The 24869-nt window shown below is 36.1% G+C and overlaps 6 protein-coding genes and 1 non-coding gene across 10 annotated transcripts; 5 read left to right on the top strand and 2 right to left on the bottom strand.

Moving 5' to 3' along the window:
• Positions 1–1636: 1636 nt before the first annotated feature.
• On the top strand, positions 1637–4075 carry LOC111794975 (RGG repeats nuclear RNA binding protein A-like). The gene is made up of 7 exons (XM_023677194.1): positions 1637–1640; positions 1726–2026; positions 2183–2248; positions 2331–2466; positions 2554–2706; positions 2789–2845; positions 3652–4075. The coding sequence occupies exons 1-7, from the start codon at positions 1637–1639 to the stop codon at positions 3847–3849; spliced, it is 915 nt and encodes a 304-aa protein (XP_023532962.1). The 3' UTR covers positions 3850–4075.
• Positions 4076–5070: 995 nt separating this feature from the next.
• Positions 5071–5143, top strand: TRNAE-CUC. Its single transcript has one exon. It is a non-coding gene; the product is annotated as a tRNA-Glu (tRNA).
• Positions 5144–5865: 722 nt separating this feature from the next.
• LOC111795174 (ras-related protein RABD2c) lies at positions 5866–9337 on the bottom strand. The gene is made up of 8 exons (XM_023677453.1): positions 9153–9337; positions 8512–8584; positions 7879–7926; positions 7740–7787; positions 7345–7416; positions 7092–7247; positions 6883–6986; positions 5866–6224 (listed from the first exon to the last, which is right to left on the bottom strand). The coding sequence occupies exons 1-8, from the start codon at positions 9164–9166 to the stop codon at positions 6131–6133; spliced, it is 609 nt and encodes a 202-aa protein (XP_023533221.1). The 5' UTR covers positions 9167–9337; the 3' UTR covers positions 5866–6130.
• A 449-nt stretch (positions 9338–9786) lies between these two features.
• On the bottom strand, positions 9787–11768 carry LOC111795172 (monooxygenase 2-like). The gene is made up of 4 exons (XM_023677449.1): positions 11405–11768; positions 10841–11003; positions 10491–10719; positions 9787–10352 (listed from the first exon to the last, which is right to left on the bottom strand). The coding sequence occupies exons 1-4, from the start codon at positions 11467–11469 to the stop codon at positions 9847–9849; spliced, it is 963 nt and encodes a 320-aa protein (XP_023533217.1). The 5' UTR covers positions 11470–11768; the 3' UTR covers positions 9787–9846.
• A 982-nt stretch (positions 11769–12750) lies between these two features.
• On the top strand, positions 12751–16325 carry LOC111794974. Its single transcript, XM_023677193.1, has 7 exons — positions 12751–12787; positions 13460–13548; positions 13644–13719; positions 13819–13868; positions 13959–14240; positions 14390–14428; positions 15592–16325. The coding sequence occupies exons 1-7, from the start codon at positions 12751–12753 to the stop codon at positions 15772–15774; spliced, it is 756 nt and encodes a 251-aa protein (XP_023532961.1). The 3' UTR covers positions 15775–16325.
• On the top strand, positions 16063–18522 carry LOC111795173 (bax inhibitor 1-like). Of its 3 annotated transcripts, none has more exons than XM_023677451.1 (7): positions 16063–16145; positions 16625–16780; positions 16999–17142; positions 17214–17305; positions 17505–17691; positions 17800–17955; positions 18110–18163. In XM_023677451.1, the coding sequence occupies exons 2-7, from the start codon at positions 16664–16666 to the stop codon at positions 18161–18163; spliced, it is 750 nt and encodes a 249-aa protein (XP_023533219.1). In that variant the 5' UTR covers positions 16063–16145; positions 16625–16663. The 3 variants fall into 3 exon arrangements, with proteins under 3 accessions (XP_023533219.1, XP_023533220.1, XP_023533218.1); XM_023677452.1 differs by lacking the exon at positions 16063–16145 and adding an exon at positions 16423–16437; XM_023677450.1 differs by lacking the exon at positions 16063–16145 and having other exon boundaries at positions 16664–16780; positions 18110–18522.
• Positions 18523–19085: 563 nt separating this feature from the next.
• Positions 19086–21787, top strand: LOC111794666. Of its 2 annotated transcripts, none has more exons than XM_023676766.1 (4): positions 19086–19224; positions 19315–19466; positions 21011–21121; positions 21412–21787. In XM_023676766.1, the coding sequence occupies exons 2-4, from the start codon at positions 19350–19352 to the stop codon at positions 21619–21621; spliced, it is 438 nt and encodes a 145-aa protein (XP_023532534.1). In that variant the 5' UTR covers positions 19086–19224; positions 19315–19349; the 3' UTR covers positions 21622–21787. The 2 variants fall into 2 exon arrangements, with proteins under 2 accessions (XP_023532534.1, XP_023532535.1); XM_023676767.1 differs by having other exon boundaries at positions 19114–19224; positions 19291–19466.
• Positions 21788–24869: the final 3082 nt, after the last annotated feature.

The raw sequence follows: 24869 nt of genomic DNA, 5'->3' as shown, positions 1-24869 counted from the left end.
TAACATACATAGAGATAAAAGAAAATGATTTAATTAAATAGGTTAATAAACAGAGTTTGTTATCATTTAATGTGTTAGATTTTGAAAACGTAGTAGCTAAGGTTTAGGTTTGAAAATGGTGTATTTGATTTGAGTTGTAACCATATAACATTTAATGTGTGGTTTGTCTAACTTATATTTGGGAATTCCATTTTTGCATGTTTTAATTTATTTAATGCAATGCAATTTTGACTCGCTCTAACCTCTAATATGTCACCCTAATTCTTACCTATTTTATAATAGATTTATATAAAAATTAAATGCAATATAGAGAGAGGTCATACAAAATGAAATGAATGATTGTATATTTCTTACATTATATATAATTATATTTTAGTCCATAACAAAATTATTATATATAAATAAATAATTTGTATAACATGGAAAAGCGGATAATAGGTAAAAAATAACTAAATAGATGTGGAATAAAAAATCTAAAATAATATTTAAAGAAATAAAATTAAAATTATTTATATATATGGGCTAAATTAGAACTAAGTAAATAGATCAAGGCCCAATAGGCCCAATAAAGGGCCTATTTTTATTATTTTAATCTTAATAAATAAAAAAGGAATGAAATTATACGTCAATTAACAAATAAAATACATCATTACAAAATCTTTTATATTATTTACTTTCTATTTTCTTAATCTTTTTCTAAATTGGATCTTGATTGAAAAATATTATATAAATTAAATTAAAATTCCATCAATATTCAAAGAAAAAACACATAAATAGAAACAATATATAAATTATAAGAAGGGTGAAATTAAGAAATTAGGAATAAAGTAAAAGATATATATTTTTTAATATTATAAAGTAATATTTGGCAATGAAAATATGGAGCGTATACATATGAAATAGAATTGACGCAGAGGATTATTTCCACTAGGGTTTTTAAGATTGGGTTTATTCTCATCTCATCCTTCTGCCGCAGTGGTTAGGGTTTCTTTCAGTTGTCCAATTCATCAGACTCTTTTGCTCTCACTGATTTTTTTCTCTCAAAGTCCAATTCTGTAACTTCAACTGTTATTTATCTTTATGGATTGCTTTCAGTAATTTCTGAGAGTTTTTCCTAAATTATAGTTCATTCGATCTATACGATTGACTGGTATGGCCTAGTTTTGTTATTCGTCTGTGGTTAATGATTTTTTTAATGAATATATGACATATCTGATTTAGATTGATTTCAAAAATATTGATTGTTCTAACTATTCGTCTTTAAATTTCTGGCTTGCTTTTACATGCTACAGGTAAATTAAACGTCTTAAATTAAATCATTCAATGAAGGGACTAGAATATTAAAAACCATTTATCTCAAGGATTAAGCAAATCTTTTAGAATGTGGTGTACGATCTAATAAAATAGGTAATTACGTTGTTGTTGATATTACATAGATAGTATACTCTTTATGCTTCCTTCGTTGGTATAATTAACTTAATTCCCTTATGCCATGCCAAATAACTGCCTGAGCAGGACCTGGTACATGGAAAGAGGTATTCATATTGAAAGTCAGTATTACAGTACTTTTAATTAGTATTGTTGTAAGTTACAGTGTTGATTTTATTTCTGTTAAAGAGCTTATGAATTAGGGGACATGGGTATTATTTTTTTAGTATGGCTACTACATTCATTGATGAAATGTACTTTGTACATTATTTTGACTCTATTTTTGTTTATGACCAGTAAGGGAGGCAAAGAATGAAAATAGCCGTGGTCGTGGAGGTGGGCGTGGCTATGGACGAGGACGTGGTGGTGGTGGAGGATTCAACAGGGACTCGGCCAATAATGAAAATGGTGGCAGGAATGGGTTCTCCGATCGATACCAGCCAACTGAGGATGGTGAAAAGGAAGCTGAGAAGCGTGGTTATGGTGCATCCTATGGCTCTTTTCGTGGTCCTCGTCGTGGTGGCTTCAGCAATGGGGAAACAGAGGAAGGGGAACGACCTCGAAGATTATATGAACGCCGAAGTGGAACTGGACGTGGGTTAGTAAATTCTTTGCTCAAAATACTAGTTCCTGTTTCAATAATTTCCTATAAATTTGTTTTTGTATTTATCTTACCCTGGTAGCCTTTTGATTTAGAAATGAGTACAAGCGTGATGGGGCTGGCCGNTCTTACCCTGGTAGTCTTTTGATTTAGAAATGAGTACAAGCGTGATGGGGCTGGCCGTAGGAACTGGGGAGCTCCTGGTGAAGAAATTTCCCCGTAAGTTTCCCTTGTCCAATTTTGAAAAATTATCTGATTTGATAATGCTGAACTTGTCTTTACTTGACTTGTGAATTTCAAGGGATGTGGAAGAGCCTGTTGCTGAAAATGAGAAGATTATTGCATCAGAGCAACAATTGGGAGAGGATGGCGATGTCAACGACAGCAACAAAGAGGAGGCTGTGAAGGAACCAGAAGAGAAGGAACCTGAGGACAAGGTAGGACATCTTACTTGAAGTATTGATATATTGGTTAGTATGCCATGTCAATTGGCCATATAATCTGTTTCTTCTATCTTTTTACAGGAAATGACTCTCAAAGAGTATGAGAAGCTCCGTGAAGAGAGTAGGAAACTGTTGGCAAAGACTGAGTTGAGGAAGGCTGAAATTGATGAAGAGTTGGAGAACATGCAGCAGATTTCCAGCAAGAAAACTAATGATGAAATCTTTGCTAAATTGGTGAGGGCTTCTCCCATTTTACTCTCGCGATTCCATCTTTAGCTTTGCTTTTGTTGTTAACTGTACACATTTTTATTGTCAGGGTGCTGATAAGGATAAACGCAAAGATAATGCTGACAAGGAGGAGAAAGCTAAGAAGGTATGCATTGTATTGTTCTTCCGGCAACTCATAACTGTCTGGTCTTAATTAATTACATGTCAGAAATTAAACTGAATTGTTTTCTTTGCATTGTCAATACTTCAATTATTGATGGGTTTTGTGGTTACGAATGATATTTTCTTGGCATTTGCTTGCATATGTTCATTTGGTATGCAACTTACAAATGTTGGTCTAGATTTACTTATGCAGTTTTGAGCTACTCTAAATTTTCGTTCATTAGTATTCAAGTGCCTAGTGGTTCATGTATATGGTGTTTCCACTCGGGCCAACCACAGTTTATCTTGAATCCGTGTTCTTCATACACTTGATATTTCCTGAACTAATTCAAGTAATTGTTTTTGGTTTGTAGTCTGTGGTTTGTTTTTGGTATGCAACTTACAAATGTTGGTCTGGATTTACTTATGCAGTTTTGAGCTACTCTAAATTTTCGTTCATTAGTATTCAAGTGCCTAGTGGTTCATGTATATGGTGTTTCCACTCGGGCCAACCACAGTTTATCTTGAATCCGTGTTCTTCATACACTTGATATTTCCTGAACTAATTCAAGTAATTGTTTTTGGTTTGTAGTCTGTGGTTTGTTTTTGGTATGCAACTTACAAATGTTGGTCTGGATTTACTTATGCAGTTTTGAGCTACTCTAAATTTTCGTTCATTAGTATTCAAGTGCCTAGTGGTTCATGTATATGGTGTTTCCACTCGGGCCAACCATAGTTTATCTTGAATCCGTGTTCTTCATACACTTGATATTTCCTGAACTAATTCAAGTAATTGTTTTTGGTTTGTAGTCTGTGACCATAACTGAGTTCCTGAAGCCTGCTAAAGGTGAGAGGTACTATAGCCCCGGTGGACGTGGTAGGGGCCGTGGGCGAGGCTCAAGAGGTGGGCTCAATAACGGCAACGGTGGCAACGGTAGCAACAGAATGAATGTGGCAGCCCCCTCCATTGAAGATCCAGGGCAGTTCCCTTCGTTGAGTGCTAAGTGAGGATTTACGACTCTAAAATCTATTTTGTCACTACATTTTTAAGTTTCTTGAGATATCAGATCGGGATTTTTGAGTTACAACGACCAACAGGATTCTGAAACTCCCTCTAATGCTCTGCTTCTATGTAGTGTATATCTTGGATGTTATGTCTCAGTCGTCCTAAGTTATGCATCAATTTTGATTTTGTTGAAGGATGTTTATTATTATTATTATTATTATTTTAGTTTTCAAATTTTGCCATTCTTTTGCCCTCTCTTTCTCTATTTTCTTGTTCCTTCAAAATGGCTGTTTTGTTTTAAATGAAAAGGAATGCTGTCTGCAAAATCATTAGACCATGAACATTCCGAAGGTGCTCATAACTTTTGAAAATTTTGAAGTTTTGTGATGAACTTTTACTGTTTTGGTATGTGGTTATATTCATAGAACGTTCAGGAAGTGAAGATTAGAGGTATCTGATTGATGATGTGATGACCATTCATTATGTAACTATACTACATGCATGTATATGTATTTGAATTTTACTGAGCATTCAAAAAAAAAAAAGTATCGGTACACGATCAAACATTTCAATCAAATCATCAATGTGAATTATAAATCCCACTTTTCCTTTTTGAGATTGAAGTTTCAAAAGAGCTCTCTAAGTGTCGAGCCAGCCCTTAAAACCTACAAACAAAGTAGCCTAAAACTCTCCAAAACCTGCCATGTATCCTAAAAATGGATTGCGCTTTGAATACCGAAACAAAACCCATTTTTCATTTTAAAATCTTTTAGATTTATGCGTTGATTAATCAAAGATTCTCGAGAAAATCAGGCGCATAAAGTTAGGTTGCAAAATGGCCTTTCTCGTCAACCGACAGAATAAATAAGAGTGACTACGAAATGTTAGAATGATTTAGATTTTATTAGTCATACCACTCGGAACTAGACAAGTATGTATGTAGATAGGACGCGAGGTAAATCACAAGGTCCCCTAAAGACAGATTGCTTTCAAGCATATACTATATGAATGAGAGCTAGCCTTGCGCTGAATTCAAAACTACGTGTGAAGCTCTATCTTTACCTTGCCGGCCATCTTTATTCAATTCATCGTATGTCTTTTCTTCCCTACCTTCTTTGACCTTTCTTTGGAGTTCTAATCATCCCAAGACGGAATCAAACAACTAATTTCTGTAAGTTTAAAATTGACAATAAAATTAAAAGGCAATGAATTGTGAACAAAAATCCGTTGTAGTCTAGTTGGTCAGGATATTCGGCTCTCACCCGAAAGACCCGGGTTCAAGTCCCGGCAACGGAATTCTTTTTTTCTTTTTTTATATCGATTTTTCAAACTAGATTGAGAGACGGGAGTCCGCATGATTATTTTGTATCCCTTATCCTGACCACCTTTGTTCTTTAAACGAAACGACATTAACTAAAGTGACGATTGAAGAGAGTCCCAAATACATAAAAAAAAGAGACAAAAGCTAAAATATGGATAAGATTTGAAATGAAAATGAAAGGAAGAATTGTCATTTATTTATGTTTAGATCAAAGTTTGAAAGTCCCTATTGAATGAAATTCTTATTACAGTTTTTTTATAGAAAAAAATTAAACTGACATTTTAAGGCTTATGGGAAGGCTTATTGGAAATACTAAAACTAAATTTAGAATATTAAAAACGATAGATAAATGCAGAAATCAAAATGACCAATTCTTTTATCTAAAAACACACTCAAAATAATGATCTCTAAATTTCACTTGCCTGTGCTTGTAACTAAAAAGGCTCAAATCACTTCGTATCTTTTCATTCATCGCCTTGTAACTAATTGCAATATACCATTTCTAAGAACTCTCTCAAACTACAAAACAGGAATACCTTGCAACAAGACTAAAAAAAGAAATTTCATGTCAATGAGATATATATGATNTCTCTCAAACTACAAAACAGGAATACCTTGCAACAAGACTAAAAAAAGAAATTTCATGTCAATGAGATATATATGATTATGAATGAATGAATAATAATAGCGAAGGAAATGAAGCAAACACTACTGTTCATTGATATCTAAATTTTACAGCTGAATAATGTTGATCCAGAAACAAATATATTTGAAAGAATGGAAGTGTTAACGTGCTGACGACAAAAGGCGAGAGAAGAAAAGAAAAGGCAAATCTTGACCGACAAATCTTTTCATACCAAAAGCATAGAGTGAGAGAGAGAGAGAGACGACTAGTTTTACACGTCACCGTCCATACACATAAACATCACCATCAGTCACCATTCAATAAGGACCACGCATCTTCAAGAAGAGCAGCAACCACCTTTCTGATTCACAGGTTGTCCTCGAATATTCACGGTTGGTGGCCTTGCATTGTTCATTGGCTGTGTCGCCATCCTATACCAAATGAACCCCAAGACTTTCAAATCATGTAAAAAGGGCAGCAAAGACAAGGAATCTAGCCACCTCAAGGTCAAGTCAGGGTATAGAGCTGCTGATGGTGGAGGGGTATAGATTATAGAATGGAGGTAGAAGTTGGAAGAGGCGGTTCACCACTTCCTATCTACCTCTCCGTGATATCTAGTGAAAGACCATAGCACTAGAAGGTAGGTTAGGCTCAAGGTCCGAACTTGGTTTCCTCCCAACTACGGATCATACACTCGGAACTTATCAGCCTATGATAGCCTAGTGATCATTGACCATGGTGGTTATCTAACAAGATTTAATAATTTTGAGTTGTGTAACTGAGACTCATGAATATAATAATAATAATAAAAAAAANTGAGTTGTGTAACTGAGACTCATGAATATAATAATAATAATAATAATAATAATAATAGAAAAAAGAGTAAGCTTGTGGGCTGTCTCATCTGCGATTTGGTATGATAAGAGATTCAGATGTTTGGAGCAGCCTTTACCATAAAAATAGGTTTATGTAATCAGAAAAGTTCNCTGTCTCATCTGCGATTTGGTATGATAAGAGATTCAGATGTTTAGAGCAGCCTTTACCATAAAAATAGGTTTATGTAATCAGAAAAGTTCCTAGTATTTATACCTGTTCTTTATTTCAGCAGCCATGGCCATAAAAGCCTCTTCCACATTGGTGGCGCTTTTAGCGCTTGTCTCCATGAATGGAATCCCAATTTCATCCGCAAAAGCCTTAGAAAAGTTAAGGTTATGAATCACTATCAAATTTTAATCTTCTCATTCATATTCAACATCCAAATTATAATTTATCAAAAGAAACCCAACTTGATTTACTACCTTAGCTGTCTCATAAGAGACGACCTTATTTGCAGTGAGGTCACATTTATTACCAACCAGAAGCTTGTTCACATTTTCGCTTGCATATCGATCTATTTCATTCAACCATTGCTTAACATTATTGAAGCTATCCTGATCTGTAACATCATACACGACCTACATAGCAGAGCATTGCATTCAAGCAGGCTTTACTTTAGGGAGATGGACAAAATCAGGAAATAGAAGTGAACAACGAAGAGAGTGTAGGAATTACAATAATGCCATGAGCTCCACGGTAGTAACTGCTAGTAATTGTTCTAAAACGTTCTTGACCGGCAGTGTCCCACTACAATCGACAATCAAAATTACCAATTAACAGAGAAAAGGCCAAAAATAACCACTGAAAACTTCTTCAACAAGCAATATTAAGAAAATATGAATGACTTGTGCACTTGCAATAAAATTGAACAACCCTCCCATTTTCCCCTTCTAAAATAGAGAAAGAGAAGGTCAGCTGTTAAATTTTATCCATTCCTACAGAAAAAAACAGCATGTTCTAGAATAGAAAGGAAGAAAGAAAGTAAGAGAAAAAGGAAAAAAAAAAGGTTAGACAAGTAACAATCCTAAAGCTTAGATTAAAGCAAGGACAATTATAAGATTCAATCTTACAATTTGAAGTTTAATGGTCTTTCCATCCTGTTCCACAGTACGGATTTTCTACAAGTAAAAATTTAATCGAAGCGTTAGAACTGTAAATATTCATGTAATAGTCATCTGTAAAGAAAACCAAATAGTGGTGGAAGCTTACAAAGTCAACTCCAATTGTGCTAATGTAGCTATCCAGATACGAATCATCCTGTTTCAAAGAAAGAAGGAATTAAATGAGGAACAAGTGGATATATCCACAACTGCGTGCTTTATAACAACCTCAATAAACGTCAATTGACAGGGACTCAAAATTCTCAACCAATGCAAAATTTATGTGAATCTCTATTACACATAATGAGAAATTTCTATAAAATATAACAATAACTAATCACTGTGAACAGCTTATTTATCGTATTTTAAGAGTGACTTAAATAAACATCATTCTGCATGAACATATTTATGGCCAACTTAAAAGGAAAGGAATCAAATTCTGTTGTATATATAAGAAAGGGAGGGGCAAAAAACATTAAAAACGATGAGGTGTTAACTGTTGGGAAGAGACTCCTTATCTGAGTCAAAGATAAACTTTGGATGGTATTCAACAAAGAACAGACAGTTTGAAGAGCATGAGTACGCACTTTAGTCACAGTAACTGTTCTTAGCTCATTTGGTATGGCAAAACAATTTATACTATTAATTAGAGATGCATCTTCTATTCTCGACAGAAAACAAAAGGAAAAAAGAGTGAGGAAGAAAGAAGATTATCGGGAGAGAATCAATCCTGAAAACTTACAGCAAACCTCAGTAGAAGACATGATTTTCCAACTCCCGAGTCTCCGATAAGCAGAAGCTTAAACAAATAGTCACTGCAGATGCAAGAACGAAGGAGTAAAAATTTTCACAGTATTCCCAACTGTTAAATAGTTAATACTAAACATCAAAAGTCGATTACGTAAAATAATGCATATATAACACTCCTCAAGGATTATGAAGAAACCAAACAATTAGATTTTAGAAATACTCGAAATAAAATAAGAACCCAACGAGTTACGTAGCCCTTCAGAAATTCAAGCTGATATTACATGCTGAACATCAATATCGACAACCAAATTCACATTCAAACACCTCCAATCATTTCGAGAAGCAACACGAAATTAACAGGGTCCTTTTTTTTTTCACAACGGTAAATAAATTGAGATCTCCAATCGATCACCCCGATTTCAACCAAATCACAACAAAGAGCAACGCCATCTAAAAAACCTCAATTAATTAAGCTACAAAACACAAAACGTTTCTTTAAAAAGTTCCATCTTCCTCATCAACCAGATCTAACCTAATTCAGCAAAAACAACACAAAAACAAAGGCTTCCAAATGATAAATTCAACTCAGAGAAACGCAAGGGTAAAAAAGAACACAAAGAAAATAGAGCTTACTATTCTGGATTCATGGCTAATCAGATACCGGCTATAATTATATCTGAAGAGATCGATTTGATGAGAGGACCTGCCGGCGAAAACTTGACCGGAGGAAGATCAGTCGCCGGAGAAAAGGGGAGAGAGAGAGAGAGAGAAAACGAACGAGAGAAAGGAGAAATCGAAGAAATGAAGGGAGAAGGGGAGGGGGGGCGCCGGGCGCGTGCTTTATAAATACCCGAAAATGTCGTGAACTAAGTGAACCCAGGTGGCCAATACGTTTGATGACGTGGCAACACAGCGAATTTGCCACGTGTATTTATACAAAAATATTATTATTGTTGTGTTAGTTATTTTCGTTTGTTTCTTTCTATTGTTTGGGAGAATAATAACATGCCTAGGTGAAAAGAAAAAACTTTCTATCCGAAACGACGTCGCTTTGTAGTTTAGTGGAAAATTCCATTCATTTTTATTTTGTGTTTATTGGTATTTAAATTTTAAAACATATTTAGAAATATTTTCAAAATTCGAAGACATACTTGACGATTTTTTAATTTGAGAATTATTTTAATTTTTTTTAAGGACTAATAATTTTTCAATATAAACCTGTAATTTACCCGAGATAAAATTAATATTAATATTTCAATTTAAAAATAAAAAAAATTACATCCTTAAAATTTAATAGTAATCAATTAATGCCTATAAAATTATGTACTCACAAAGCATTACATTCAAAATTGGTATGCTCTAGCAGAGGTCCAAGCCTAACCAGTTTGGGAATGACAACATTGTTTCTCACAGAACAAACAACTGGGTTGTCCCACTGCAGAGCCGATCCAACCACATTGGCTCGAACGGTGAGCGGGAACACTCGAGGCCATCTTTCGGTTCCATACGACCTCAGAGCTTCTTCAACAGAAGGTGCATCCGACTTGAGTGCAGTGGCCAGCTTTCTTGCTAGAACCACTGCATCTTCTAATGCACAGCATGCTCCTTGTCCTAGATTTGGAGTCATCGGATGCCAGGCATCTCCAACCAGGACCACTCTCCCCGATGAAGCGGGCGGGCTGACTGCAGGCCAAAGCCATCGGTCTACGAGGGGTGTTCGGATTAACGTGTCCTCCGGGGTTGTGTCCATGATGTTTAGTAGCTCAGATGGCCAGTTTTTTACCAGTTCTTTCGCTTGCTGCTTTAGAACAGCTGGATCTGTGATTTTTGGTCCTGCAATGTGAGACACCACCAATTTTGATCTGAGTTTAATATGTCGACCCTATCGATCGGATACCGAAAATATGGTAACTTTTAACAGATATAAGTGCTATGAATCGAGTTCGAGGAATGGGAGTGAGAAATGCAAACCTGGAGATGAGCTGTTGTAGCAGACAAACCAGTAAACTTTTGTAGCTGAAACTGGAACATAACCAGCTCGCAACCCCTTTCCATAGATATAGTTCACTTTTGGCTCATGTGGCTGTCCATTGGGATAATATGCAAGCCCACGAAACGCGCAATGCCCTACGTAATTCGGCTCGGAAAATCCCATCCACCGAGCTATGGGAGATCGAATGCCATCACAACCAATGACAATCTGTTTGACAGTGATATCAAGCAGAAAACAACATCCAATTCACCAAAGAATCAAACACTAGGATACTATACTGCTAAAACGAAATTAAGTTGATTCTCTTGAAGTTTGAAGATTGAATAACCTTTGCCATTAACTGTGAGCCATCTACAAGTTCCAACTTGACTTCATCTTGATCAGTTCTTTGAATGCCTTCAAGCTTAGAGGAAAACTGAATTGTTCCTGCAGGAAGCTGAGAGGCCAGAGTTTCCAGCAGTGTTCTCCTTTCCACGGCCCGTACTTCTTGGCTGTTGAAACACGGTTTGCAACGATTAAACTTGTCTCAATCCCTTCACAGTCAAAGGCGAAAGCGAGGAAAAAACAACGAAACCCTTTCTTAGTAGGGAAAAATGTTAACGTACAACTCACTTTTTGTAGNAAAGCGAGGAAAAAACAACGAAACCCTTTCTTAGTAGGGAAAATGTTAATGTACAACTCACTTTTTGTAACATCTCAAGACCACTACTAGCAGATATTGTCTGCTTTGGCCCGTTACGTATTGCCGTCAGCCTCACGGTTTTAAAATGTGTCTACTAAGGAGAGGTTTCCACACCCTTATAGGAAATGTTTCGTTCCCCTCTCCATCCGAGGTGGAATTTCACACTTTTGATTCAGTTCCATAAGCATAAAAGATAGAAAAACAAGGCACCTTTCGTCTTCGTCCTTAAACGTGAAGGAGCGTAGCTGCTTTCCTTCCTCTGACTTAACTACCATCCTGCAATGCTGGTATATAAACAATTTCAGTGGAAGTTCAAAAACTTTTGACAGAGGTCTCACATATCTAAGATAACATCCTTTTTCCTTTTCTACATTTTCCTCTCCAAAAAACTTGGAGTGTGTGAGATGAGTTCAAACCAAACCCAGTCTCATAGTTTATAGGCCAAATATAAGATAATCTACCCGTTCAAACTTAACAGTGATTCAATATGCTATCAAACCATGGAATCTGCATTCAAACTGATTGCAATTTCATTTACTTGTCGTGGGGTGAAGGACAAACCTTTGATGATGTTTCGATCGAATGTATATGTCTTAATCAATTGAGTTATCACAAGTTAGCTGGGTCTGGCTAACATAGNTTATATTTATAATATTTGGAATTAATCTTTATAACTAAATTAAGATAATTATATATTTTGTTTCTATATATTATTAATAATTATATATTATAATATAATATTATATAGAAATATTTTCTATAATTTTATCTAATATATATCTAATATATATATATAGATATAGATATTTTCTCGATTATCAATATCTATATATTCTTATATACTTTAAGATATATTATTTTTATGTGAATTATGTGAGATATATTCCATTTTGACAATACAAGCAAGAGAACCCTCCCTCTAATTTTTTTTCTTTATTTGAATTTTGCATTTTAATTTAATGTGTCTCAAAATTCGAAAGAATTAGGGGAGGGTCGTTTCATTTTTGTATCAAGAACGAAGAGGTTCAAGAGATAAGAGAATTAAGGATACCCACCAGAAAAACTAATCCAATCCATATCGATGTACCGGAAAATACAACATTTTTGTTCGCCGACCAACCCCCAGGAGAAGCAAATGCAACGGGCACACTAACCAGTAAGATTATTGAAGTAATAATTAATGCGAAAAGAGCCAATTGAAAAGCAATAATCATGCTTCTAATCCTCCATATTATTAAAAAAATATACTATTTGATCCCTTAACCAGTCAGCCAAAATTTTGATAAAATGTACCAGGTAGAGATTTTACGATAAATGTCTCAATTCTATATTACTTCTTTTTTAATACTTTAGCATGTATGGGATTCAGGGTAGTCTTTTTTTAATTCACAAAAAGGGGGATACTGGATCATATATATCTAGATACATATAAATAGACTTATAGATTCACGCCTGATATTTTTCTATAGTATAGACTATAATGGTATCAACTTATATGGCAATGTTCTATTCGATGGGATGGAATATAAATCAAATAGAAATTATCTTTCGGAGAGATGGCCGAGTGGTTGATAGCTCCGGTCTTGAAAACCGGTATAGTTCGAAACAAAGAACTATCGAGGGTTCGAATCCCTCTCTCTCCTTTTGCTCGGCGAATAGATTTGTTTCTTTATTTTATTGGTTTTGCCCGGCTCAGTATCATAAAAGGGAATGGCTCGGCTAGGTGGGATAGCCGAGCCAAAATAGAAAAAAAGAGTAGATAGAAATGAAGAAAGGAAAAAGGAAGACTTTTAAAATATAACCCGATCCGTCCAACCTGATATATATGGTGGAATCAAATTGATTTTGACTTCAAGCATTAGATCGCCTGTCTCAGTTAAGAGGAGTCATGAAAAGAACAGGTTCAAAATCACGATCAATTCCTTTTTCAAATCCTGCGGCAGCTGCACGAGCCCTTCCTGCATGCCATAAATGACCTACGAATAGGAAGAATCCTAGAACAAAATGAGAGGTAGCTAACCAACTTCTAGGAGAGACATAAGCGACTGCCTGTTGTTAAATTCTAACTCAATTGCCACTGTTTTGGTTAAGTTTAGGCATTTTAGTGTTTGTGCTTTGGCCTTTGATCAGATTTAGGCGTTTTTGTTGTTGGGTTTAGGCTTTTTGCAAATTGCTGATATATGTTTGCTCCTTGGTTCATGGTCATGTCTGCTGGCTGTCTTGCTTCTATATGAACGTATGAAACCGATATTCATATATTTTCAGGTGCAATACCTGTCATGAATGAAGTAATGAGTGCCACGAGAGGTGCAACCGACGCACTTTCTGGTGTAACCAGGCATTTAAATAACTCTGTGAGTCCTAACCTTTAAACATTATGCATTTTGTGTTCTTTATTTGCTATATGAGATGTTGGACCATTGAAATTCTCTCAAATATCACATGTTAGCTCAGGAAATTAGGAGCTGAGAACATCCAAGGTGGCATTGGGTGTGGAGTTGGTTTTGGCCATGGTTTCGGCATCGGTATGTCCAAAAATATCTTCTGAATACCATTTATGTCGTCTACGAGTTTTTGTTCATGTATTGGTCTGTTTAACCGACACGTAGTTTCTTGAATGTTAGGCCTAGCTATCAAGCCTTCATTTCTACAACAAGTTCAATCTTCTGTTATGGTAGGTGCCACAGACCTCTTATCCATGATATATTACCCATTACAACTTCTTATATACACGTATTTGAAGCTTGAAACCCAAATCTGATAGCAAGCAATGGAGAAGATGGTGACAAAATTAGGTAATAATCCTAATCTTGCAATTAGTCAAAGCGCTGTACCGGTATCACTGCAATCTGCCATGAGCATAACAAATGCTTCGGCTAACAAGCATCCTGTTGCAAGCATTAGAGAGTTTGCAAAAGAAATGCCAGAAACTGCCCCACAAAACCTATCGAGCAGCAGATCGTTTGAAACTCGAACCGAAAAGGTCATCGACAGTTTCTTGCAGAATCCTGTTTTTAAAGGAGGGGATACTGAACTGCAGGATGAGGTATGATAATACATGCTCGGTTTTCGGTTCTAGACAAGACGAACTCCTGTAAAAACAATGAATGTTTGATGTGGTTTGCTCATTAAATACACTTCTTGCACTGAATTGATCTTGTTATGGAGTCGTGATTGATGTTTCTTGCATTATAGGTTGGACGCCTACGGCTCGAAAACCGTCTCTTTCAAATGGTAAGCTTTTATAATGGCCAGTAAATGTGAGCTGACTTCGTTGTTAGAGATGCATCATGGAAAGAACTAGGCTGTATTGACTAAGCTTCTGAATTTGTTTATTCCTAGCACAAGTGACCAACTAGTTCCTATTTAAATGTTATTGCTTAAGAAATGAAATGTTTAGATTAATGAATCTTTGCTAGCTTTCAAGAATATGCTTTCCCTCCCACTTCGTTCACTTCATTCTCATCTTTAGGATGGAGAGTTTACGAATAGCAACTGTGCGATCCCACATTGGTTGGAGAGAGGAACAAAGCATTTCTAACGAGAGTGTGGAAACCTCTCTCTAGCAGACGCGTTTTAAAACCGTGAGGCTGACACGATACGTAATGGGCTAAAGCGGATAATATCTACTAGCGGTGGGCTTGAGCTTTTATAAATGGTATCAGAGCCAGCCATCGAGCGGTGTGCTAGTGAGGACGCTGGCCCCCATGGGAGGTGGATTGTGAGATCCCACATTGGTTAGAGAGGGTAACAAAGCATTCCTTATAAGAGAGTGAAAACCTCTCTCTAGTAGACGCGTTTTAAAACCGTGAGGCCAACGACGATACGTAATAGGCTAAAGCGGATAATATCTATTAGCGGTGGACTTGAGCTTTTATAAATGGTATCAGACTCAGCTATCGAGCGGTGTGCCAGTGAGGACGCTGGCCCCCATGGGAGGTGGATTGTGAGATCCTACATCGGTTAGAAATGGGAACAAAACATTCCTTATAAGGGTGTGGAAATCTATCCCTAACAGGCACGTTTTAAAACCGTGAGGTTGACGGTGATGCGTAACAGGCCAAAGCGGACAAGATCTACTAACAATAGGCTTAGACTTTTACAAATGATATCAGAGTCAGTCATCAGGCAGTGTGCTAGCGAGGACGCTGGCCCCAAAGAGGGTAGATTGTGAGATTTCACATCGGTTGGAGAGGGGAACGAAGCATACCTTATAAAAGTGTAGAAACCTCTCCCTAACAGACGTATTTTAAAACCGTGAGGCTGACGGTGATACGTAACGGACGAAAACAGACAAAATCTACTAGTGGTGGGCTTGGGCTGTTACAACGAGGAACTCCTCGTTAATCTACCATGTTTTGTTTGTAAATTTTACTTGGACTTGTCTTTTTATGCAGGTAATGATGCATCAGAAACTTATTCAAGAGCTTAAGGAGGAGAATAACAAGCTTCACCAAATACTAGTGGAAGACCTGAAAATACCACCCAGCAGGCTCCAAGCAAGTAACACAGGTAGAAAATGTTCTCCATGTTCAGACTGTTTGGAATGCCGAAGAAAGGAAAGGAGAAGGAGAAGCTAATCATTCAATCATTCGAAACGATTTCTTCGACACAACTGAGCCAAAGCAGCATTCATTTGATTCTTCATAGTCGTCTTCTCTACTCACTGCATTTTCGAGAGCACCCGAACACGAACGGGTTGAAAGAATCTGAGGTAACGAGTTCATATCATACTTGAATACGAACAAATGACATCTGAGAAATAGATGCTCTACTGATCCACAAAACTCAGCAACATAGGAACTTGGAGGCTATTTTGAGTTCATGAGATAGCCGAGTTTGTTCAAACAAATTAACTAGCCTTTGTTTGAAATTTTGATGGTTCTTGATGCATTTCAACGTCCAAACTGCAAGATTTTGAGTTCGAGTTCTTCGAGTTGTTGATGTAAAGGTATTTTAAACGCCTTTCTTGTGGTGCAAGTAAAAGCACATGTTAATCTATCAGCAATAGACGTGTAGTACGTTTATATGTGAATAAGTCTGTCACGACATACTAATCTTAATGATATATGAGAGTAAAACCAGAGTGACATAAGAATATTGAAATAAACCGTGTATCATATTTTTACGATGTTGACAATCTATTCAGCTACCCACTTTAATGTTCGATAATTTTCAACCTAATAAACACAATTCAATCACTATAGATTGCTCATATTTCTCCCTAAAATTCAATGAATTTAGTGAGTTTTTCTTCCTAAAATTAATATCCAACATTAAAAAATTATTTAAAAAATACAAATAAAATACCAAAAGAAATCCCATTTCTGGAAAATAGTTTGAACGAGCGGCAGAACGGCGAGTTCGAATGATCTAGAAACGTACCTTCATTAATAGATATCTCTTCTCAGAATTTCGTTTTTCTTTCAGATTTCGGTTCGTCGTCATCGTTAGTTCGAAGCAATCAAAATGGATGTGTTCTCATCTATCTTCGATTCTCAAGCAGGATCCAGAAACCGTTGGAGCTATGATTCTCACAAGAATTCCCGCCAGATTTCGCCGGCCGTTCAATCTCATCTCCAGCAGGTCGGATTCTCTATTATTTTCTTTTTATAGTGATTTCATCATGTTATCTAGAAGCAGTGGGAAGTGATTTTGAATTTGAATTTACCAAACGAACGTTGTTGTTATTGAGCAGATGAGTTTAGAGAAAGAAGATCTAATGAATTAGAAATTTAGTAACTAATTCTTCCTTCATATGGATGTGATTATAATTAACCTTATGAAGTATTGCGAATCTGCAGGTTTACCTTACTCTAGGTTGTGCTTTAGTTGCATCTGCGGCTGGAGCTTATCTTCATATGCTTTGGAACATTGGCGGTGTTCTCACAACACTTGCTGGTATCGGAAGCATCGCATGGCTAATGGTCACTCCTCCATATGAAGAGGTAGATTTCTTTACTTATTTTGTGTTCTCAGTATTGTATCTTTGGTTCATGTCTTGTGATTTTATCATCAGACAAAGAGGGTTTCTATGTTAATGGCGGCTGCTCTTCTTCAAGGAGCTTCAATTGGTCCTTTGATCAGTGTGGCTATTGAGATTGATCCGAGGTAAGTTATCGGCAGCATACAGTTTTTATCGTCATGATTCTTTTACTCTGCCCTTGAATCAAGCGACTGTACTTTTGTGATTTGGCCTCTGCAATTGACTTGAATTGAATTGTTTTTGTATTGTTAGGCTTTGGGAATGGCTGATCATTTGAAATTACACCATTTTATTGATTTCATAAACTCTGTGTGTTGTTCCTAGTGTTCTGGTCAGTGCATTTGTGGGAACGGCAGTGGCCTTTGGTTGTTTTTCAGCAGCAGCCATGTTAGCAAGGCGCAGAGAATTCCTTTATCTGGGTGGCCTGCTTTCTTCTGGAATATCCATGTTACTCTGGCTGCGTTTTGCTTCCTCTATATTCGGTGGTTCCACTGCCATTTTCAAGTTTGAGGTGTATATATTACTGTTTCAAGCTATTCATGAACAGGAAAGTAGACATTGATCCCCTTGCCTTGCAGCAGGCCTGACCTCAATTTTGTGTTGTTCGTCTCATTTGTAGTTGTATTTTGGACTTCTGCTGTTTGTGGGCTACATGGTGGTTGACACTCAGAAAATAATTGAGAGGGCGCATCTTGGTGATATGGATTACGTGAAGCACGCACTGACTCTCCTTACTGATTTCATTGGTGCTTTTGTTCGAATTCTCGTTATAATGGTGAGTTGTTCTTCATTTTGGTTGAAGAAACATTTGAGTTCTTTGGCAAACTTCCAAAACAGAACAAGAACAAATAGTCAAATCAACCATTAGTTAACGATGTTTTTGTTGGTTATTCCACTCACCCAATTCAATGGACTTCATTCTTTTGCAGCTAAAGAACTCTACAATGAAGAACGAGAAGAAGAAGAAAAAGAGGAGGGACTAAATGAACGTTTGCACCCGAAAGAACTAGCTTTGGTGTTGGGTTAAGTCCCGCAACGAGGGCAACCCAAAGTTCTCTCCAAGTAGGATTTGAACTCACTCTCCCAGTAGGATTTGAACTCACGATCAGTCAGTTAACAGCCGATTGATTGGATCTACCGTGGACACCCGAGAGACCTCCACAAGGTATCCTTGTAAATCTTGTAAATCGTAGCATGAGTTTTTCTTGAGATTTTCGTTATTAGTACGTAGTTAGAAAGGACTGTGCTAGCTTGTTTGGGGTTGAGCAGAGATCAGATACAGACATTTAGTTTTATCTTGTAATTTCCCTATGAACACAACAAAGGTTAGAAAGGTTTTCTTGTGGCGTGAGTCATCTAATTAATTCATATCATTTTCTCTCCTACATCGCCTTGCGAGATTGAAATTAAATTTCCGTCCAAAATATTTAAAATACATTTTGCAATTTAATATTGCATAACAATATAATATTGAAAAAGAAAAACTTTTCTTATTGTAAATAGCTTAATAGCCAAATATTATTACTTTTTTTTTTTTTGTCTAACATGCTAATGCGATGGTGTTGTCTAAATTAAATTAATAACAAAATTTGAGTATTTTTTTTTCGAGAAAATGGGTCACCTAAAAACAAAATTTTGAATAGAAGTGAATCTATATTATTTTTTTACGGCATATTTAGAAATTAAATTTTAATTTAAACAATTGTTCAAAATTGTTCAATAATCTATTTATAAGTTATAAAATTGATTGTAGTTGCAAAACTAAATATTACATAAGTATAAAATTATTATTAATTAAAATTTAAATATTTTTTTGTTGTTATAATTTTTGATTAATTATAAAATTTGTATAATTTTCTGTATAAATTAAAAAATGTTGTTTCCTTGAAAATTGAAAATTAACGATGGTGTAAAGATGCATAGCGAAATCATCTTCGACCATATATAAAGTATAAGCTCGAAGCAAACCCGCCCCCGCAAGGGAAAGAAACACAGCGTCTCGGCATCACTGCGTTTGTTCCAAATAGATCGATGGCTTCATCTGGTATGCTTCAACCCCATCTTTTGTAATTAAGAAATTCAATTTCTAAATGGGCTGTCATATTTACAGATTCGGCTCTGTTTGACTTCGCAGGGAAATCTGTGTGTTGAATAGTTGGAGGGATTTGGATGGACAGGGTTTTAGAGTTTGGACGAAGAGCCCTCTTCTACGTTAAAGTCCTCTCCGGCTATGAAGAGCGGCGGATTCGATCGTTTAGGTTGGAGCTCGAAAAGCGTCTCAAGAAGGTACTCGGGGTTGGATCTTTTGGTTTTGGTTTTGGTTTTGGTTTTGTTATGATTAGGCAATTTCTATTAGGGTTCTTGGTTTTTATGTCATGGTTTACTGTTATATCATGGTAGTTTTCGCTTTGAAAGGATGGAACTGGTTATTATGTACGCTTAAATTCGGATGCAATGAGGGAAAGTGTAAATTTCTCAGCCATTTTGTGCTTGGAACATGAGAACTTTGACCATTTTGAAGAACTTTCTATTTGAATGATTGGGAAGCATAGAGGAGTTAAATTGGGGCAGCTGTTTTTCAGATGTGAAAACTGAGTTTAGGGCGAGCGTAGAGTGGGGATTCGAACTTCTGAACTTTTGGTTAAGTATATAATACCTTTGGTTTGATCAATGTTATTCTCAAGGTTACGTTCTTGGTCATCGGGCTAACTTGTCCCGATGAAGTCATGAGTATTAGTTTTTGACTAAGAGTTGTGTTAGCTGATTATTCCGCTAAGTCAGTAAAGCTGAAAAAGCCTTGCTGCCATAGGCCATTTATAAATTGAATCAGCCTACATTTGGAAGGGATGGTTTTGCACTTGGTTGGTCTTTCCTTTTCTTCATCCCACTTTTTTTTGTTTCTAAAATTTGGAGAATTTAGTTTCAAGAGGCTATCTTTTTTCCTCTTTTCCTCTTTTCCTTAGAGGACCAGATGGATTACTTATGGTTGGGACAGCTTAACTTGTATGGTTTGAATAGAAAAAAATGAGATAGCTTGACATGGGTTTCTTGGGATCTTCACAGAGCAACAGAGAAGCTCTGTTGTCCAAAATAAATTATCTGACTTCTGTGATTTTGTTAACTATTTGAAGACGGCTGCTGAGTTTTTCAAACCTTTATTTTTGTGAGATTCTACATTGGTTGGAGAGTAGAACAAAATATTTCTTATAAGGGTGTGGAAACCTCTCCCTAATAGATGCGTTTTAAAACCTTGAGGGGAAGCCCAAAGAGGATAATATCTGCTAGCAGCGGGCTTGGACTGTTACAAATGGTATCAGAGCCAGACACAAGGCGGTGTGTCAATGGGGACGCTGGGCCCCCAAGGAGGGTGGATTGTGAGATCCCACATTCATTGGAGAGGAGAACGAAGCATTCCTTATAAGGGTGTGGAAACCTCTTCCTAATAGACGCGTTTAAAAACTTTGAGGGGAAGCCCAGAAAGGAAAGCCGAAAGAGGACAATATCTACTAGCAGTTGGCTTCGGCTGTTGTATTTATCAAAACTTAGTTACCTAATGTGGATATTGAAGTTTTCATGTGTAAGGGACTATATTTTTGGGCATTTGTTTGAGTATTAAGTAGACCTTTTTCTTTTTTGTACAAAAAACTTGCATCTTCTTTGGCATTTTTCTTTTGATATACGTTTTCAGCATTGCTTTATCTTAGCTCACGCCTTGCATTGTACCAAAAAAAAGTTAAATATTGAGCATTTATGATGTTGGATGTTAAAAAATATTCAATTCATTCACCAACAAAATTAATATGTTAAACTGGCGTTTCATCCCTTGCTAGGCAGAGGAAAGAAAAGCTGCAATAAGACAGATACCAGAACAGGCTATCTTAGGAGAAGTTCGTCGCATGGTCGAGGAGATGCAGACTCTAAATAAAAAGTTAGAGGAAACCGTAAGTTTTATTTCGTCGGTTTTCCTAAAATATTCATTTTTCTTTACGGTGGAATCGATATTAAAGATGTTTCTTCTCCGATTTTCGACCTCATAAAAAAGTACTCTTCTTATGAGATCAGAATCATTAAAGAGCTTACCATATTCATAATCTGTGAACATCTGCCTTCATGTTTCACCATCGGTAGTCGTGTCGATATTGGCTATCATCATTTATCAGTTAACAAGTTCTTGTTTTATATAGTATACCCATTTCTTCTTTGAGGTTAAGAAAAGTGAAAATATATGCAGGAGTCTGCCATTGAAGAGTACTTCAAACCAATCGACAAAGAAGTAGAAGCATTAATGAGAGTGCAACTTGAAGGAGAAGAGAGAACAATGAAGAACATGGTTAAAGTGATGCAGCAACAGGCTTTGTTAGAAAAAACTGAGGCAGATAAGGTTGGTAGTACCCTTCAAACTGATAAAAATCAACAAAATCAAGACCCTTCAAAAAACTGAGTCAAGGTGATTTTCGGAGAAGATAGTGATGATTTGATTTGATTAGATTAATAAAGTCTGTTATCCTGCAATTCTGGAATTTGGATTTTGGTGCCACCAATGTCATAATATATACACTTCACTGCATAGTCTTATTTATTTACAGAGATATAATTGATTCTATCAAGACCTTCCAAGTTTTTTAGTAGTGTTCATCAGAGATGCTTATTATTAATTGGGTAGGGGCCTTACTTCTGACATAGTCCTCTGAGCTCACTCCCACCAGTTCTTAGTGAAGCTATGTCTATCTAACTTGAAGGCCAGGATAACTTTAAGGTCAGCTGCCCCCGCCCCCATGAAGAGGGTCACAGTCCAAGCTCACTGCTAGTAGATATTGTTTTCTTTTAGCTTTTCCTTCCGGGCTTTCCTTAAAGTTTTAAAACGCGTATGCTAGGGAGAGGTTCCACATCTTTATAAAGAATGCTTCGTTCCCCTCTCAAGAACCAGCGTCTTCGGGATCTCATTGAAGAGATGGAGCACCACACTTTGGGTTTAGGTGTGTAAAGTCTTTTGTGATCATTACCCTGTAGAGGTATTATTTTGTTTATTGGAGTCCCTTTTAGGTCAATTTGGCTGTTTTTGGTGGGTGGTTTTTTGTGTTCCTCTTGTTTTTTTCTCAATGAAAACTTGGTTTTACCTCTAAAAAAAAGATTCAGAGTTTTCTAGTTAAGCTTGAAAGACCTTGGATGATGTCTTCAAATATTCTAAAGCCTTGCCACCAAGTCACCCCTTAGAAAATAGACTTTATAACACGAGACATTTTGATTGAACGAGTTATATTCAACGTCAGACCTTAACCCATAAACTCTTCTTATCTTTGAATTGTTCGTCTGAAAACCTATAAAATATTTTGAAATGAAGGAGGTTTCCCATTCATCAATACTTTTTAGTCTGTCTCTTAAATGTCAATTTTCAACCTCTCTTTTAGGCTCCATTGTTTAAAATTTAAACATTAATTCATGATTAGTCAATTTCAGGTTGCCCTAATTTCAAATGGATGGGGTAAGACTGCCCATATCTGTTTCAATTTTCTCTACACCACTTTTTCAGGGATTTTTTTTTATATATTATTATTAAAAAAGACCCACATTTTTTTTTTCTTTTGAAAAATTTGATGTTTACATGAAAATTATACAAAATTCTAGAAGAAAATATAAAGAAAATCCTAATCCCGAAATAGTTCATGTAGTNTTCAATTTTCTCTACACCACTTTTTCAGGGATTTTTTTTTATATATTATTATTAAAAAAGACCCACATTTTTTTTTTCTTTTGAAAAATTTGATGTTTACATGAAAATTATACAAAATTCTAGAAGAAAATATAAAGAAAATCCTAATCCCGAAATAGTTCATGTAGTATTTAAATTATAGACATGCATTTTTGACCATTTTTTTTTCTTTCACTTAGCGTATTTTGGGAAGAGAAGGTCTTCATTTTGAACACAATTAGAAGAACTTTGAGCATTCTTTTCGGATAACTTTGTTGACCATCTTTACTTTCTTTACCTATCAACTTTTTAGTTGAAAGTTTAGAGTTTATTCGACACTTCATAAAAGGTAATGAAATTTAGTGTCTCTAAATTTGTAGCATATAGAAGAAGCCTTAGAGTTATAAAAAAAGGGATAAAGGGCACCTTGGAGGCAGGGAAGTGCGTACTGCTGCGAGGATTGCCCGACATTATTGGATTGTGGCGCCACTTAGGCCGACATCATCCATCCATTTAAGCGCCCCGCCCACGTTTTGCTGATTAAAGCCCTAAAAAAAAGTTGTGGAATTCATGACATTCAAACATCTTTTATTGTTTCCAGTTGGGGGATTCCAAAATTGGTAGGTTAGGATACACAAATCAATTTTTGAACCCACTTTTACAAGCCGGTTCGATATTTTAAGCTCGTTGATGTTAAGTTGAACGATTTCAANCATATAGAAGAAGCCTTAGAGTTATAAAAAAAGGGATAAAGGGCACCTTGGAGGCAGGGAAGTGCGTACTGCTGCGAGGATTGCCCGACATTATTGGATTGTGGCGCCACTTAGGCCGACATCATCCATCCATTTAAGCGCCCCGCCCACGTTTTGCTGATTAAAGCCCTAAAAAAAAGTTGTGGAATTCATGACATTCAAACATCTTTTATTGTTTCCAGTTGGGGGATTCCAAAATTGGTAGGTTAGGATACACAAATCAATTTTTGAACCCACTTTTACAAGCCGGTTCGATATTTTAAGCTCGTTGATGTTAAGTTGAACGATTTCAACGAAGGGTTTAGAATGTTTTAGTTTGGAGGTGTATGTTTAAGAAACCTAAAATTAATAATATAATCGAGAGCAAATTTGGAATAGGATATGTTATTTCTTGCTTCCTTGATTCACAAGTTTAATTTCGCTTGTTCTAACCTTTGTTTCCTTTTTATTAGGACTTTTTGTAGTGAATGTACCAATGATGTCTCGATTAAGTTGTGATGGACGAGTAAGTTGCGATGGTTGACGACATCCCGAGACTGGGATGACGTTAAGACATATGGGTCATGTCGATTGGAAACCAAGTTGACAAATGACTTAACCTAGTGTAGAGGCAAGGCGATTGTATCACAAACGATTGAACATGTACACGTAGACAACATGTGTGGTTCAACAAACTTGGATTCCACACAAGTAATGTTGTTTAGTTGGCGAAGACAAATCTTGCCTAAAACTCAATGAAGCCATGAAGTTGGGGCAAAAATTATATATGAGTGTTGAGGATTATTGAGAGTGAGTCACACATCGGTTAATTTACTGGAAAATCATGGGTTTATAAGTGAGGAATACTATCTCTATTAGTATGAGGCTAAGCCCAAAGCAAAACCATGAGAGTTTATGTTAAGAGTGGACAATATCATACCATTGTGGAGATTCGTGATTCCCAACAATGAGACTTGATGGTCAAGATCATAACGCCACACGGTTGAAAAAGTAGACCGTGAAAATTAATTTTTTTTTCCATATAAGTCTAAGTTTTGTACTCGTTAATAAAAAAAAAAAATTGTCCCTCTCATTGAATTATTATTATTATTATTATTGTTAAAAAAATAAACTAATATTTGATTATGTTAATTAATGAAAAAGTTTAACAGGGTCAAGTTGAAAATTTCAACTCCATTGTTTGCAAGCTGTTTATATTAATGAATATTCTAAAAAAAAAAAAAAAGGATTATTTGATTCAATTTAATT

The sequence above is a fragment of the Cucurbita pepo genome, chromosome LG05 (assembly GCF_002806865.2).
Source record: "Cucurbita pepo subsp. pepo cultivar mu-cu-16 chromosome LG05, ASM280686v2, whole genome shotgun sequence".
NCBI classification, from domain to species: Eukaryota; Viridiplantae; Streptophyta; class Magnoliopsida; order Cucurbitales; family Cucurbitaceae; genus Cucurbita; species Cucurbita pepo.
The sequence above is the reverse complement of the archived record's forward strand: the minus strand, read 5'-3'. Positions and strand labels throughout refer to the sequence as shown.

Coding starts and splice junctions, on each gene's coding strand:
- LOC111795174 (XM_023677453.1), bottom strand. Junction 7,788..7,878: donor GCACAATTGGAGTTGACTTT/GTAAGCTTCCAC, acceptor TTTTACTTGTAG/AAAATCCGTACTGTGGAACA. Junction 7,248..7,344: donor GTGGAGCTCATGGCATTATT/GTAATTCCTACA, acceptor TCTGCTATGTAG/GTCGTGTATGATGTTACAGA.
- LOC111794666 (XM_023676766.1), top strand. CDS start 19,350: ATGGACAGGGTTTTAGAGTTTGGACGAAGAGCCCTCTTCTACGTTAAA. Junction 19,467..21,010: donor TCGAAAAGCGTCTCAAGAAG/GTACTCGGGGTT, acceptor ATCCCTTGCTAG/GCAGAGGAAAGAAAAGCTGC. Junction 21,122..21,411: donor ATAAAAAGTTAGAGGAAACC/GTAAGTTTTATT, acceptor AAATATATGCAG/GAGTCTGCCATTGAAGAGTA.
- LOC111794974 (XM_023677193.1), top strand. CDS start 12,751: ATGGCCGAGTGGTTGATAGCTCCGGTCTTGAAAACCG. Junction 12,788..13,459: donor AGCTCCGGTCTTGAAAACCG/GTATAGTTCGAA, acceptor ATATATTTTCAG/GTGCAATACCTGTCATGAAT. Junction 13,869..13,958: donor AAGTTCAATCTTCTGTTATG/GTAGGTGCCACA, acceptor CAAATCTGATAG/CAAGCAATGGAGAAGATGGT.
- LOC111795172 (XM_023677449.1), bottom strand. CDS start 11,469: ATGGTAGTTAAGTCAGAGGAAGGAAAGCAGCTACGCTCCTTCACGTTT. Junction 11,004..11,404: donor TTTAAGGACGAAGACGAAAG/GTGCCTTGTTTT, acceptor GTGTTTCAACAG/CCAAGAAGTACGGGCCGTGG. Junction 10,353..10,490: donor CTACAACAGCTCATCTCCAG/GTTTGCATTTCT, acceptor CTCACATTGCAG/GACCAAAAATCACAGATCCA.
- LOC111794975 (XM_023677194.1), top strand. Junction 2,027..2,182: donor CGAAGTGGAACTGGACGTGG/GTTAGTAAATTC, acceptor CTTTTGATTTAG/AAATGAGTACAAGCGTGATG. Junction 2,846..3,651: donor AGGAGGAGAAAGCTAAGAAG/GTATGCATTGTA, acceptor TTTGGTTTGTAG/TCTGTGACCATAACTGAGTT.
- LOC111795173 (XM_023677450.1), top strand. CDS start 16,664: ATGGATGTGTTCTCATCTATCTTCGATTCTCAAGCAGGATCCAGAAAC. Junction 17,692..17,799: donor CTGCCATTTTCAAGTTTGAG/GTGTATATATTA, acceptor TCTCATTTGTAG/TTGTATTTTGGACTTCTGCT. Junction 17,956..18,109: donor TTCGAATTCTCGTTATAATG/GTGAGTTGTTCT, acceptor ATTCTTTTGCAG/CTAAAGAACTCTACAATGAA.